The sequence below is a fragment of the Thamnophis sirtalis genome, unplaced genomic scaffold, assembly GCF_051295495.1.
Source record: "Thamnophis sirtalis isolate CommonGarterSnake01/CBP01778 unplaced genomic scaffold, rThaSir2_p1.2 scaffold_9, whole genome shotgun sequence".
NCBI classification, from domain to species: Eukaryota; Metazoa; Chordata; class Lepidosauria; order Squamata; family Natricidae; genus Thamnophis; species Thamnophis sirtalis.
Window position 1 is genome coordinate 14,538,640 of NW_028261389.1, and position 15,532 is coordinate 14,554,171.

At 38.9% G+C, this 15,532-nt stretch overlaps 1 protein-coding gene across 1 annotated transcript; it reads right to left on the bottom strand.

Moving 5' to 3' along the window:
* Positions 1–1,308: 1,308 nt before the first annotated feature.
* On the bottom strand, positions 1,309–13,473 carry SLC25A18 (solute carrier family 25 member 18). The gene is made up of 10 exons (XM_014058141.2): positions 12,933–13,473; positions 10,401–10,502; positions 9,913–10,035; positions 9,006–9,061; positions 7,999–8,089; positions 7,769–7,887; positions 5,119–5,311; positions 4,132–4,286; positions 3,381–3,456; positions 1,309–2,559 (listed from the first exon to the last, which is right to left on the bottom strand). The coding sequence occupies exons 2-10, from the start codon at positions 10,418–10,420 to the stop codon at positions 2,418–2,420; spliced, it is 975 nt and encodes a 324-aa protein (XP_013913616.2). The 5' UTR covers positions 10,421–10,502; positions 12,933–13,473; the 3' UTR covers positions 1,309–2,417.
* Positions 13,474–15,532: the final 2,059 nt, after the last annotated feature.

Sequence of the window (15,532 nt, forward strand, 5' to 3'; positions counted from 1 at the left end):
CATTCTGATATTTTATACTTTAATAATAAATAAATATCAAAAATTACCTCCCAAACTTATGGATATAGGATAATAGTTTTCAAGTTATTCAATTAATTGTTATGGCTTTAATCTAATAAAATCTACTGAATTTTGTAAAGCTTGACGTCTTGCATATTAAAGTTTCTTAATTTAACTTACAAGTCTGATAAAATGAATGTTAGTCCAAAACTGAAACATGTTTTTGAGGGGGAATCTTACATTTTTAAAATAGACTGACAGATATAGCGACAGAAATATTAGTGAGGAGAACCCCAGGTTTCCCTTAAACTATGTCTTTTAATTTTTCAAGTATTCAGCCTTATCACTGGGCTTATATTTTGATCTTGATCTCTCTTCACAGAATTTCAATCAATCGTTTTAAAGCCTGTTACCCTGTTTCCCCTAAAATAAGACCTCCCCGGATAATAAGACCAATTGAGCTTTTGAGCACATGGGCTAAGATAAGCCCTCCCCGAAAATATTGGAACACAGCAGCAGCCAAGAGGTGACCACGCTCGCCACCTCCTGCACCTCAAAAATAATAAGACCTCCCCAAAAATAAGGCCAAGCGCTTATTTTGGGGGTCAAAAGAAAATAACACCTTGTCTTATTTTCAGAGAAATACGGTATGTGTAATTAGTCTCCTTTCCCATCCAATTCTTCTTTACAGAGACTTATTTGTTCCCCCAATCAGTTGTCTTTCCTTTATTAAAGGCTGATAGAGGAGCAAGTATAACTTTGGTCCCAATTCTGGGATAACTCCAGTTTGCAAACTTGAAATAAACATTTATTAAAAAATGAAATTCATGGACCAAAAAACGGCATTCATATTCTACATCAGCTTATTTTTAATATCCTTTAAAAATATTGGCAGCACTGCAGGAAAAATTTGTGTCTAATATTGGTGAATGGTAATCTGTGCAACTAAAACTTCTATACATTTTGGACCAGGCACAAATAAGGGATAAAGCCCATACATGGAATGATAGAAAGGCATAAAAAAATATAAACACTGGTTCAAGTCAAATGTGACACCTGGTAACCACAAACACATAGTTTTTCTCAGCAAAAATATTGAAATGGCGTGCCACTGCTTTCTTACAGGATTATTTTCTAACTTCCAGTCTAGCCTAAAGTGCCTCCTTTTGGTGGGAAGGGGGAGATCACCTACCATTGACCAACTAGGGGTAGTAATGATAGCTTAGATCAGAGGCCTTCAAACTTGGCAACTTTAAGAGTTGTGGACTTCAACTCCCAGAATTCTCTGCTGGCTGGAGAATTCTGGGAGTTGAAGTCCACAACTCTTAAAGTTGCCAAGTTTGGGGACCCCTGGCCTAGATGCATCCTTGGAAAAACCTAAGAAAAATAACTATAAAGACAGCCTTGTGCTATTCTGAAAGCAGGTAGTATTGTCACAAGCCCGTAGCGGGCTCCATTTTTTTTTTACAGAGGCTCTAATTTTGGAGAGTGTTTGTGGAGCTTACTTTAAAATGGACCCCCCCCCCCTTACAGGCCCACAACAATAGTGCCTGCTTGCAGAATACAATAGCCTAAGGTTGTCTTGGGACAGCCTCTGTAGGAAAACTGATCCTTGGATCACCTCAGCTGGGAGCCTTTGCAATAAAAAAAAGATAACTTGGGTGCTGCTGGGCCTTGGAGGTGGCTGAGGAACAGGCAGAGTCCAAGTTCCTTGGGTGGCTGAGTGAAAAGAAAGCCTTGGCCTACAAGGCCTCAGAGCCCCTGCATGCCAGTAGCCATCTTATGCCCCTTTGGGTGAGAAGCAAAAGCCTGCAGGGACCCCAAGAAGCAGAACATGGGATGCCTTGGGGTAGAGGAGGCTTGGGAAGCCTAGGCAGGTAGGCCTGGGCCTGTCCTGGGTCTCCCCCTCCCTCCGTGGTACCCTGTGCTCTGCTTAACAACTCATGCATTCATTTAATGGCCTCATTAAGGCAAGCAGATAGTGGAAGTTATTAAGCAAGGCCATATCATTTATGAGCTGTCACTACTTGCAACTGTAATGGGTAGGTCTTAAATTGAATGCTACCTGTATTGTATTTGCTATTTCCGTTGTTTTTACGGATACTATAGTTTTCAAATATTCTTTCAATCAAAGAATGTTCTATCAGATGTAATTAATCCAATGAAGATTTACCCAGAATGTGTGGTCTTTAGAAGCACAGCGTCTATATTCTAGTTTGCTGAAAGTCATCTGCTGAATACAAAAAGAAGTAAAGGTGAACACTGGGATTGGTATTCCATCTAGGCCATCTTCCATGGATGGTGGTTTACGATCCCCCAAAAATGCTCACAAGATGGTTCTGTTCTGTTGATTTTCAAGTGATGATTTGCAATTTGTGCAAATTTAATCCAGAGTCTTCTTCAATTGCAAGATGGTATTATTGGAAAAAGCTCATGATCCATTCTCCAATGCCAATGAAATAGACCCCTTGGGCGATGCCAAAGAGGGGAGCGATCACCAGGGCACGACATCCTGCTCCTTTCATAAAAGCGGAAGGACCCTCATGAATCCAGATCTTCCTGCACGGAATTCACACAATGAGATCATTTCAGAAAAGATACCCTGAGTAGCAGCTGTTGCTCTTAGCAACAGAAGTGCATCAAACATCAGTGCTTTTCATACTTATTTAGAAGAGGGATTCTGGAACCCACAGCAGCACACATGCAACACTTCTCTTTAAAGCAACTGTATCTCTTTTTCAGACTTCCAAGTGAATCTGAAAAAAGATGCAACTTTTAAAATGAGTTGACTCATTAAATCAGCCCAGTCTTTTTAAAGGGTCCCACAGAAGTCTGAAAAGGGCAGTAACTACGTTGAAAGGATATTATTGCCTTTGCTCCTATGCATTCCAAAAGTGCCCCAGCATTTTTTGCAGAAAGGCAGAGACTAATTTTGGTGAATCTTTATCCAGTTTTGCTTTTTGCAGGAAACTCATACAGGCAACAGTTGGGATTGGGGGCATGGAATATGCAACATCTGTTGTTTAAGGAATGGCATGAAGACTTTTAAGTGTAGCAGAGAACTATCTTTGGAAACATGCCCTCCACCTTCCATCTCCACCCCAAAGTAAATGCAAACTCAAGAACATTCTGTATGAATTGTACGGTTAGAAAAAAATACATCTTTATCAGTTAACTTTCTGTCAAATGATATTGAGTGATTGCTCACACTCACTTGCAACCATTTTGTGAACCAACAGACCATCCACAGCTTACTTGCTAAATTCCCAATGTATCCACCAGTCTAGACTAGTTGGGGTTTCCAGCATTGATGTATGAGGAATATTTTCCGGAGATCGAGTGTTTAATGCTTAAAAGAAATCATATTTAATTCTGTTTACCTGGCACAGTCAATGATTCCATTGTAGGTATCTTCTCCCAGTCCTTTCTGTAGAGTTTGAATGCGAGTTTTTAGAACTGTAACAAGATAGTTTGTTAAATCTTTGCGAAGACATTTTGATGTAAAGATTTACACATCTTTACAGATACTGCAGAGGAATATCTTCAAGACCCAGATTTTATATTTGCTTATCTCTTTCTGGACAAGAAGCTGCCCAATTAAATAAACCTGCAAAAATGCTCATCTCTGATTAGTGTTTTACTACAGTCGTCAGTATGTGGTGCTTTCTTTCCCGAACTTTTTTAGTTTTAAATATTCTAGGTAAAGGTAAAGGATCCCTTGCACATATGTGCTAGTCATTCCTGACTCAAGGGGGCAGTGCTCATCTCCGTTTCAAAGCCAAAGAGCCAGCGCTATCCGAAGACGTCTCCATGGTCATGTGGCTGGCATGACTAAATGCCGAAGGCGCATGGAACACTATTGCCTTCCCACCAAAGGTGGTTCCTATTTTTCTACTTGCATTTTTACGTGCTTTCAAACTGGTAGGTTGGCAAAAGCTAGGACAAGTAACAGGAACTCACTCCGTTACGCGGCGCTAGGGATTCGAACCGCCAATCTCCTGACCTTTCTGAGCAACAAGCTCAGTGTCTCAGCCATTGAGCCATCATGTCCTTTAGATATACTAGCTGCTAATAATTTGTGATAGGATGAAGTCTTTTTTTTTTTTTGCAGTAGCATCATCTAATACTCACCATCCAATGGTGTTACCGCAACTGCAGCCAGAGATCCCGCCCCACAGCCAGACAGAAATGAATGAAAGAAAGATGCTTTTTCTTCAGAGGTTTTTTGTCCCAACTTGTTAAGGTTGGCAAAGAGTGGAAAATAAATGATGGAAAAAGGGACATCCCTGTTGAGAGAAGTAGAATATTTTAGCTAAGCCTTGGAGAGATTTTCATATTTCTCACTGAAGCAAGTTGCTAATTTTGCTTCATTAGTAACTCAACAAATTATGACTAACTCTATATTTCTGAAATGTAATTTCCAAGCCACTGATATGTATATTGGGTTTTTATTGTCTACTTTCATGGAAGCATGTAATGCAGCGTTTTCAAATCATGTGCTTCCCCTCATTTCAGTGACTCAAGTTACAGTTCTTCCTCAGACAGGTAAAGATTTTATGACATTCTCAGTGGAGACTTATTTCATTGACAAATATAGATACCAAGCAGAGGTGGCATTCAGCAGGTTCTGACCAGTTCTGGAAAACCAGTATCAGAAATTTTGAGTAGTTCGGAGAACCGATAAATACCGCATTTGACTGGCCCCACCCAGTTTATTTTCTGCCTCAGTCCCAGCTGATCGGGAGTGGGGAGGGAATGGAGATTTTACTCCTCATTCCCCTCCTTCCTGAGCCGACATGAAGGGGACCATGAGTGGCGCTGAGCTGCCTGTGAAGGACGCAGAATTGCAAAAAGGAGCCGGTCATGGGCAGTGCAGAGGAAACGTTTGGGGCGCTTCACCCGCACGGCTCTGCTGAGGACTGTGCTTTCTTTGGGCAGAGAGCAGATTGCGCGACTGGGTTGGGACAGTGTCTCAGAGCGGAGAGCAGGTCATGTGACCGGGTCAGCAGGGAGCTGCAGGAGAGGGCTCAAAGAGCCACATGCCGACGCCCATCTTAGACCATTAGATGTTGCTACCATAGAACATATAGAAAAAGGAGATTCACACACTCTTTTCACCTGAGTAGGGTGGCCCCAAGACCTTTATACAGGCCTGCTATCCCCTGAGTGCGCAGCAGTTCACTTGCAATCCTAGTGGCAGAAGGGCGTTTGGAGGCCGCCAGAGTTCCAGTGGTGTAAGGCTGTCCTTGTGGCGGATGAGAAGAGGCAGCAGCTGTTTTCTCCAGCCCCAGGGCTTTCTGCTGATGAGCAGCTGGAAGACAGAAAGACCCTTATTATCCTACCAATAGGCAACTCTCTTTCATCTGCTGCTGAATTCTTTGAAACAGAAGGTGGTTTCGTATGGTTTCTGCACAACGTTTGCAAAAGTTTTCATAAACATTCTCACCAAAAATGATACATATATCAAATCTTGAACCCTGAAGGCTGCTTTATTAGAAATTGTGGGTCCTACACAAGCAGATCTTCAGCATTTCATGGGTAAAAAGAAGGAAAATAAGTCTTGGTTGAGCTAAATGCAAATCTTGGTGACGTCCATGCGTTTCCCCAGCAATAACACAGACATGGTTTCTCTATTTTTAAAAATCTCAGTCTAATCTATAGTTAAAAAATTTCTTAATGGTTGTTTGTTCATATAGTACTAAGCACATGAGTCTGCTTAGCTCCCATACATAGCCAAGTAAGTTCAACCAGCTGCTCCCATTCCTTCAGGCAGTTGCATATTCCTATTTGCATACAAGCTTCATTATGCATTACTCAATCCACTGGTCTATCTGTCTCAAACTATACTAATTTGCTGCCTGTCAATCCTTGAAAATTTAAAGACAGATGTCTTTCTAACAGTAGCTAAAACAGACACCATGTCTGACAATATGTCATTTAGGATCAATTAGACTTCCTCTGCAGATGTGAAATGGGAAGCTGTGCTCCATAAAAAGCAGTCTGTCTCAACTTGGTGCCCTCCAGATGTGTTGGACTTCAGTTCCCAGAATCCCTAGCCAAGATGAGAAAGGTTGATGTAGAGTCTGTTTTTATTACATGTATCACTTATGCGTGCATGTACTAAAAACAGTAGCACCTTCCTCTGGGATTTAACTTCTAATAACCCAACAGAAGGAAAGGAGCACTGGGAAACAGCCTGCCCCAAATGCTGCCCCCTAGAGCAGTGTTTTTCAACCACTGTGCCGTGGCACACTAGTGTGCCGTGACATAGTATAAGGTGTGCCGTGGGGAAAACACTTTATATATAGTCAATATAGGCACAGAGTTAAATTTTTTTAACATTTTCTAATGGTGGTGTGCCTCGTGATTTTTTTCATGAAAAAAGTGTGCCTTTGCACAAAAAAGGTTGAAAAACACTGCCCTAGAGGTATTTGACGCGTGATATCTTCCATATCAAGATAAGCCCTCATCAATGGCGTTTGGTTATAACATATAACCCTTTGATCTCTCCAGAAGTAATTCTGTAACTGTACAATTGCAGGAACGGATACTGTTCTGAGGCAGCTTCTGTGCATTAAAAATGGCAAAAGGAGGTATTTGCCATTTGTAGAGATGAAGCTCTATAGAGCTTGGTGGACGACTAATCTTAGTTCTGGTAAGAAAATGCTTCACGGCACCTCCTAGCTTTGGGTTTGGGTCAGACTTCACTCACTGACTGTTGTGGCCTGCCAGCAGCCAGCGGAGCTGGCAGGAGAGTTGGACAGTGAAAAGATTGGGGAGGGGCATGGGCCAGTCCTGGAGACTGGGGAAGGCTCGTATGAGGGCTCTGCGTCGGAGGTAGAGACAGGGCCGAAGCCATCTGGCAGTGATCAGGAGCCTATGGAGCTAGAAAGCAGTGAGGCAGAGGAACACCTAGAGCCTGCTTCTAGTGTGTGCGTGTGCAGAGCTGCCAGAAGAAAAGAACAACTCAGAAATCAGGATAGACTTGGGAGTAAAGTCACAGATGGAAGGTGATTAGTCCCCCATAGGAAATAAAAGAAGAGCGAAAGGGAAGTGGGCTTTCGCAGGAAACAATTTGTTCAGTCAATTATTAGATCCGCTTCTGGAGTGTGATGTCCGTGAATCTCAAAGACTCTGTGCCCAGTCTTTCCTTGCACAGCACCTCATTTGGAAAATATTTACATGGCAGCTTTCCAAGATAGATAAGGTCTGTAGTTATAAATATTCCTTTGAAAGACTGTTTTCCAGGCCTTGCTGAATGTGAATGAGAGGAATTCATATTCGTTTAATAAAAGGGGTTTTGTCGGACCAGGACTCTGCCTCGTGCTCTTTGGGGAAGCCTAGGTCAGAACCCTGCCCACCCACAGAGGTTTGGCTACAGTGGCATCATGATGAGATGTTTTAATTTTCCTAGTCTTAAGCATAACAGTGGGATAAATGCAAGGCTTACATCTCCCTCTATAGTAACAATTTTTCTCTCTCTCTGTTAAATTCAAAGGGAAAATGCAAGCAACATATATTAGAAACATGAAATGGGACCAAGATATTGACTGGCTGCCATTTTTCCCCATTCTCTTATTTATTGGCCAGCTGGGAAAGTGACCCGGTTGACTCACTTTTTGTTGGTATTTTTGTGGCTGGTGGATACGAATCTAAGAACTGTCCTAGCAAATTCTAGCATTTATCTACGCAACAAACAATTTTGCTACAAAAATGAAGCCAAATTAGTTTTTGTAACTTTTACAGTATGTAGCATTGAGGTGCTCACCTAGCCGCCCAGCATCCTGAAGCTGAATTTTCAACATTTCCATCGGGGATGTGACCACCACCTGGCATGTCCCAGCTCCGCAGCCAGCCAGCATTTCCCTGGCCAAGGACAATTCTTTTCTGTTAAAGAGTAGCACAAATGTACAGGAACCAGTTCAAAGGTGTAGATGGAAATGATGGTCAGACTGGAACAAGATTACAAACAGAGAACAAATGCTCTTTCCCCCATACCCATCCACGGAGAGCAACTGTCGGAAGAAATCATTGGCTGCCAACTTGATCGCCTTTTCAGGAGTGACAAGAGTGAGGTTTACAGCAGCCCCTTAGAGAGAAGAGGAAATAAGGAGCCTTGATGATGACTTTGCTGGCTCATCACATACATACATACATACATACATAGATACATAGATACATACATACATACCAGTGGTGGGTTTCAAATTTTTTTAGAACTTCTTCTATAGGTGTGGCCTGCTTTGTGGGAGTGGCTTGCCGGCCATGTGACTGGGTGGGTGTGGCTTGCCAGCCATGTGACTGGGTGGGCGTGGCCAACTTGTGAAATGTGGTGAAACTCACTTAACAACGCTCTTGCTTAGCAACCAAAATGTTGGCTCAGAAACTCTGGCAGTTGAAGCACGCAAGTCTTAAAGCTGTCCAGTTACAAGAACCTCGCACCCCTAACCCTTTAGAAAAAAAACCCAGGGGTGTTCAAACTTGAACCAGTAGATTTAAAATAGGAAGACTATGAGTGGCATAAAGCTAGTTTTCAGAATACAATCTCACAAGTGATGGATGGTGGCCAAAGATTCTAGTACTAGAACAAGCCCAAAACTTCCAATGAAATACTGTTTGGAAGACTAACTCTTGAACTGTACAGCATTTGCCTTTGAATACACATTAATAGAATGCAGCATGTAGGTTTATAGTATTTTTTTAAAAAAATATGGCTATCTTGAAACTACCTTTAATTATTATACCGGAATTGGCAACCTGGAATTTTCCAGATGCTCTTGAACTAAAGTTTGCAAAAGTTCACCAGATTAGCTGGAATTGACAGGAATTAAGAAAAAAACATTCTCTATACTGTATGCTATTTTTAAATTCTTCCAATTTTCAACCATCATATGTATATCTACATATTTTCAAATCACATTTTACTTTAAATTGAGATATAGTCAAAAAACAAATTATTAAACTTTCAGAGTAAAGTAAAGCCCTTCCATTTCTATAGCGATTACCTCTATAAATGCCAAACAACCCTTCTGAGCGTATTGTCTTCACCAAACAATCTTGCCTAGAATATGAAAGGGAGAAACAGTTACAAAACCTATTTTGAAGCTGGGGTTCATGTGTGTAATTATTTCTTCACTGTTTTTCCATAAAGGTTCTCCTTAGGGTAGCAAGACCTTCTTAGTTAAGGCACCAAGACGTTGAAAAGCTCAATTACATTCAGCTTTTAGTAAATATGCAGCTGGATTCTTTTTCATTGTTGATTTTATTTCTGAATGATGGTAATGTTATATTATTGACACTCAGCTAATTAGGCTTGCTAGCAACTGTGGGAAATGTAATTTTTCCCATCAATGCTAGCATCTTTCCCAACCTTGTGCCTTTCAGAATTGCTAGGTCTGCAACATACAGGTTAGAAATTTTGAGAGTTGCTGCTTTATAAGATATATTAAAAACATTAGGTAAAGTTAAGGTTCCCCTCACACATATGTGCTAGTTGTTCCCGACTCTAGGGGGCAGTACTCATCTCTGTTTCAAAGCTGGAGAGCCAGTGCTGTTGGAAGACATCTCCATGGTCATGTGGCCGGCATGACTAAACACCAAAGGCACACACTGTTACCTTCCCACCAAACGTGGTTCCTATTTTTCTACTTGCATTTTTTACGCTTTCAAACTGCTAGGTTGGCAGAAGCTGGGACAAGTAATGGGAGATCACTCCATTACGGGTCACTAGGGATTCAAACCACTGAACTACCGACCTTTCTGATCAACAAGCTCAGCATCTTAGTCACTGAGCCATGGGTAAAGAAAATGGAATCTTGAGGCATACTCAAAAGTATTAGGAAATGCATCAATAGAACTCATTTTGATTCCTTTCAGCTCGAAGCGTAATATTCTGTACCATCACTCACGCACATGCCTGTGTAGACTGCTCGTCCTTGCTGATTCTGGAGACGGGTTTTGGCCAAATCAATAGGGAACACACAAGTTACCCCCACAAGGCCAGCTATACCTCCATTGATTAATTTTGCTGGAAGGCTGGGAAGAAAGAGGAGATAGTTACCAACATTTGTTTAAAAGTATGAGAATGCTTTCAAATCCCACACCTCTTCGGTGGTGTTCTTGGAGGTATACACTGCAGATTTTGATGATGGTATAGTAAAAGCAGAGCTTGTGACATAAATATTATGAAGCTTATGAAATATTAGAATGAGAGAAAGCAGTTTCAATCATTGCAGTTATTAATTCTGCTCTTAGGAATTACAGATTGTGAACCCTTTGTCCTCCTCCAGTTAAATTTTGTTCCTATCTCCAACAATTTATTTCTCTCAATAATGACAAACATCATATATGAACAGAATCACTGACCTTTTGAAAACCAAGCACACAAAAGCACTACTGACCTGATCTTCTTGCTTGTCATTTTGCTTGGGTGGTGGCTGCTGCTACTACAAACCCAGGAAATTCTTTGACCTTAGGGAAGTGTCTTCGCTGTCTTTATTTAACTGGAGACAGAAAACAATTCTTCTTTCTTTATTGGATAACAAATCACACAGTTCAAAAATAGAATGGAATGTTCATAGTTCAATCAAGTCCCGGGCATTTTCAAGGAAGTTTGCTGAATAAATTTGGTTCTTTTCTTCCTTTCTTTCCCCTAATAAGCCACTTTATACTAGATACTTTCCCTGTCTTGTAACGAGCTTCCTTCATGCTTACATATGACTACACCTGAGGTCCATGGAGTTGAAAATAAGCACTCAGTAACATTAGAGCAAAAGGAGTTGGAGGAATCTTCAGTGAGTTTACTCAAGGTAAAGTCAAGTGAGCTTCCGTTCCACAAGAGGGATATGAACACCAAACATTTCAAGGAGTTATAATTCAGTAACATCTGGCTCCAGACCATGAACAGAAAAGAAAAATCAGATCCACAGAATTCAGCCCACACCCTGCAAATTTTGAAAAAGACATTTCAGAGAATCACTGTAATGTGGCCAGTGTAGGACTTCTTTGTGAAGAAAGGGAAGGGAAAGTAGACAAACATCCATCTGGAAAAAGAGGAGAAGGCTTGCAAATATTACTCAAGTGTGGCTTTTATCTATCATGGTAGTTAATGTGAAAGTAAAAACTAGAACAGCTAAAGTATTTGTGGTTTGTGGTTTTTTAAAAAAAATAAGACTGAATCATTTAAAATTCTCTACATCTATCCTTCTACACATTTCAAAACTAACTGGAATTAATAACCTGGAGCACACCCCACTCTAAGTCATGTTAGGTTTTTGGCTAATGTGTTCTGTACCTCCAGACTTTGCATTTATTACCCGACATTTATAGTCCAGGGTAATATTTAGCTAATTATAGTTTAAGCATGGTTGACATCTGAACTGAGATGCTGACAGTGTTCATATTTGTAAATTATTATTTACACTATGGTCTATTCACCCTTGTTGATTGTGTAATCAAGGTTTAAATATTTGTTTAAAAAACTAGGCGAAATAATTTTGTGTAGGCAATATGTTTTTTGTGTTTTTTTCTTTCTTTTTTTATGAATGCAAAGGTAGAAATTGTGGTTTATTAGTCATAAACAGCTGGATTTACAAACATTCAATCATAAAACATGATTTCGAAGCCATAAAGATGGAGTCCTATAAAACACATTAAGCTAGAACCAAACAACCTACCATAAATGTGTGCAGATTTATGCAATCTGTGTGGCATTCTCTGAAAGAATCAGTTGCTAATTGTAAAGTTGAATAAGTCTTTGTGTTTCAGTCAGGAAAAGCATCAAGAGAAAGTGATGGTATTTTTCTGCTTTCAACCCGATATGGTACAGCTAAAACAAACAAACTCACCCTGGATATATTTATAAACTTTACTATGTTGTTCAGTCATTATATAATTTTTTTCCAGCAGCCATACAAAGTCCCCCCCCCCAAGATAGTACAACATATACAAACAATGAATCATATAACAGAAAAAATGTCACCAATCGTTTTATGATTAGTCATAATTCTTATGTAAGCATTTTATATAAGCTGTGGAACTGCAATACTAGCACTGAAAAAGTAAGTTTGCATGAAGCGTATTATTGAAGTTTTAAACTTCTAGAGCAATCTATCTCCATGCAACTGTGCAAAAAAATACATAGCCAGCCCTCATATACATTAGTCGTGGCAAAACAAAATATCTTTACATATTTTGAGTGTTATGAGAAATGGTAATTCCAAACCTACAAAAAAGTACTAAAATATAGCTACTCAATTAAAAAATATCAAATGTCCATCTGCAATATAAACTTTAAAAAAATTGAAATTTCATAAACCATTCCTGTGAAATTGACCTGATTCCTCAAATCCACACCCTTTTTTCATCTACTGTAGGAAAAAAATTTTTTTATTCAAATGTCAAAAATCATATATTGTATCCACTGCATTAATCAGGTATAAAAGCACCCTTACTTTCTGGAAGCTGTTATTATATGCTGCTGGTCACTCATTCACATGCATTTCCTCATTTATAGAAAACTTCAAAACGAAACAATTTCAGCATTTGGTTGGTGGAATAATTATAACCCTTAGTGCAAACGTGTCCATATAATACTTTATAGAGCACAAATGCAATTTTAATTATACATATACTACACATCAGATACAGATGTTTAGAAACAACACAAGGTTTGTAATTGTTCCTGTAGCAATGTTAGAAAGAAATGGCTATAAACTACCTCCTCCTAATTCACATCTAATTTCACTGAATAGATTGAGTCTCCCTCTCCACTTATATTAATTACGTAGCAATCTCACTGGTTTGAGTAGATCATTCGTCTCCCAATTCATTTGCACAAATAATGCCATGAATTTGTAGATTGTTTTGGGAATGATAAATACTGAAATACTTTTATGAATGAAATGTAAAGTCAGAAAAGTTGGGAAACTTACCTTCCTTATTTTCAAGCAGTTGGGTTCCTCCCTTCCTCCTCTCTCATTTTAAGCATCTGACTCACATCTGGAATCCTTAAAAAACAACCACTCATGCCTGCTTTAAGGGACTGTCTACAAATTCCCAGTAATATTATTTGAATATACATAGGAAACTTTTTTTCTTTCTCGCTGTTCATCTTATTTTAGGTCCAGCAAAAAAAAGTCACAAACTCCAGCTCAAGCGTTTTCATTGGATGAGGACAATTTTAAACAAATGCTGTATATTTCAGGTAATTTAGTCAAGCTCTAATTTCTCAAGCAAGGTTGTATCAATTGATAACATTATATTCCATTAATGTGGTATCACACAATGAGATTTCATATCCCCAAATCAATTGCAGCTCAGTGGAGTATTAGGGGTCTTCCTTGACTTTTAATGGATAAATACAGCCAAGAAACATCTATGACCAGTAAGACTTTTACATAAGATTCATTAAGCCCATTTCTGGACCAGGAGGTTCTTTACACGGTGATTTATGTCATGTCCTGCATGTGGACAAGTGCAAAGGGTCTAACCTTGAAGACAACTCAAAAATAGCTAGTGCACAATGCATTCTTCCACTGCAAGCCGTACTAGTGACCAGTAGGCTTCCAGATACAAATCAAGGTGCTAGTCACCTATGAGGCATATACTGTAGTTTTAACTACTTGAGTAACAATCTCTCTCCTGTTTCTTATTCAATAAGATTGGACAGAATTTAGCAATGTCTCCGGACAGGAACCAGATGCACCTGGAGATGTACCTTTGCTGCCATAGTCGCTAGTTATTTAAGTATACCTTAAATACCAAGCTTTTTTCTTCAGGTTCTGAGCTAGAGTGCAAGGTTATAGATTTTTTGGTGGATGTTTGCTCCACAGGAGTGACTTTCCTTTTCTGCTGTTTTGATATTTGATATCCTTGTTTTTATTTTGCATATACCCAAAGCCAAGGGGTTGAGTGGACTTAGAAGTACGAAAAAAGGAGAAAAAGAAACTTGTACCAACCTATTTCAACTCCTGGTGGACTTAGAAAGTCAGTGCTTCCAAACCTGGCTCCTCATCAGCATTAAGAATAGCAATGTATTACAATTTTAGTAACATTTAAGAAACATAGCAGTGTTTAAAGGTAGATACCAGCCACTGCATCAGCTAGTCTGCATAGAATACAGGCTTTAATTATATGGTATGTTTGGGCATGGTGCATCTAAAACATTTTGTGCTATGAGTATAGCACAAGATGCCCCTCTCCCATCAAGCAGGATCTGTTCACAAAATCAATCCACACAGTCTTCCAAGAGGCTAAACATATTCTTTTTATTGTTTCTATACCTTGTTGTTACACAACTGAAATATTTCATTTAAAAATTTTTTGGGGATTTTAATTACCATAGTTTTAATTTTGTAAATTTATTTAAAATATTTTTAATTTTAAAAAAAGCATTGAAATGAGATGTTGTAAGTATAAAGTTATCCAAGAACATGTTAGCTACTTTCTCCTCAGCTTGCAAAGATTGAAGTCAAAAGTAGATTAACCACTAAAACACTTTTGAAACTGATACACAATCTTACCACTTTCAAATAATTTTCATTTGAAATCCTTTGAGATATATCTCAAGTAATTTTGTCTTTCTTGAATTATGTTGCTCAAAGGCCATTGTGTGAAGAAATAGTTATAAGTTTAATCAATAATGTTTAAATGAGGTAAGATGGATTTTAGTATGTTGCTTTTTTTGAATATTTGTATTTGAAATTATTTTCCTTCTAGTAAACAATAGACTGCATTTAGCTATTAACAGATGTGTCTAAGGTTTTTCCTTCTGTATTTAGTGTATTGTAGATATTTTTAAAAAAATGAAAATGAGGATGAGAAAACAACCTTTTTGAAATTAATTCATGAGAATCATTTATAAAAAGTGAGAATTTTAAGATTAACAGCAAACTGAAGGTTTCAGCATAAATGTGACCCTTATCTGACAATTGAGGAATAGTCTAGTTGTCCAAAATAATGTAGGATGGATTTTAATCAGTTTTGGTAAAGGCCAAATATTCTTCTGTTAAATCTATTGGTAGTTGCTAATCCAGGACTTGGAACCTATAGGATGGTTCTCAAATCTATATGCATACATGTTATTTAAGATTGTCCTTTTCCCCACTTCAAGAGATTGATTCTCAGAGATTGCCTGGACAAGTACCTGCAGTTATGCAGGTAATATTTAAGAATGCAAATCATAAGTTTGAAAAAAAGTGTAAAAAAGCAAGCAACAGCTCCACAAGACCCCAGGAAAAAAAAGAATTTGTGACACCAATGAACACACTCATAGTAACTCTCCCCGCTCCCTAAAAAAACATGGTCCTGAAGTACAAAACGGTTGTAAGTACAAAACAGTTGTCAACCCTGTTCTAAAGCTAATTGTTTCCTCTCAATTCCTATTAATCATAGGTCTGATGTTAATAATTGGACAAGATCTGACAAGTGTTTTGATCTTAACTAATAATAGGAAGCATCTGATGGAATGGAGCTAATTGCTATAGCGAACGTTTCCACATACCATACCTGGCTAGAAAAGCCAATGCAGAAA

What these genes read in the sequence shown, in the direction of transcription:
- SLC25A18 (XM_014058141.2), bottom strand. Translation starts at nt 10,420, where the DNA reads ATGACAAGCAAGAAGATCAG. An exon ending in CGAGCAGTCTACACAGGCAT is followed by an intron (nt 9,062 to 9,912) that starts GTGCGTGAGTGA and finishes TTCATATTCTAG; the next exon opens with GCAAGATTGTTTGGTGAAGA. An exon ending in CTTGGGGCCACCCTACTCAG is followed by an intron (nt 4,287 to 5,118) that starts GTGAAAAGAGTG and finishes TTCTCTCAACAG; the next exon opens with GGATGTCCCTTTTTCCATCA.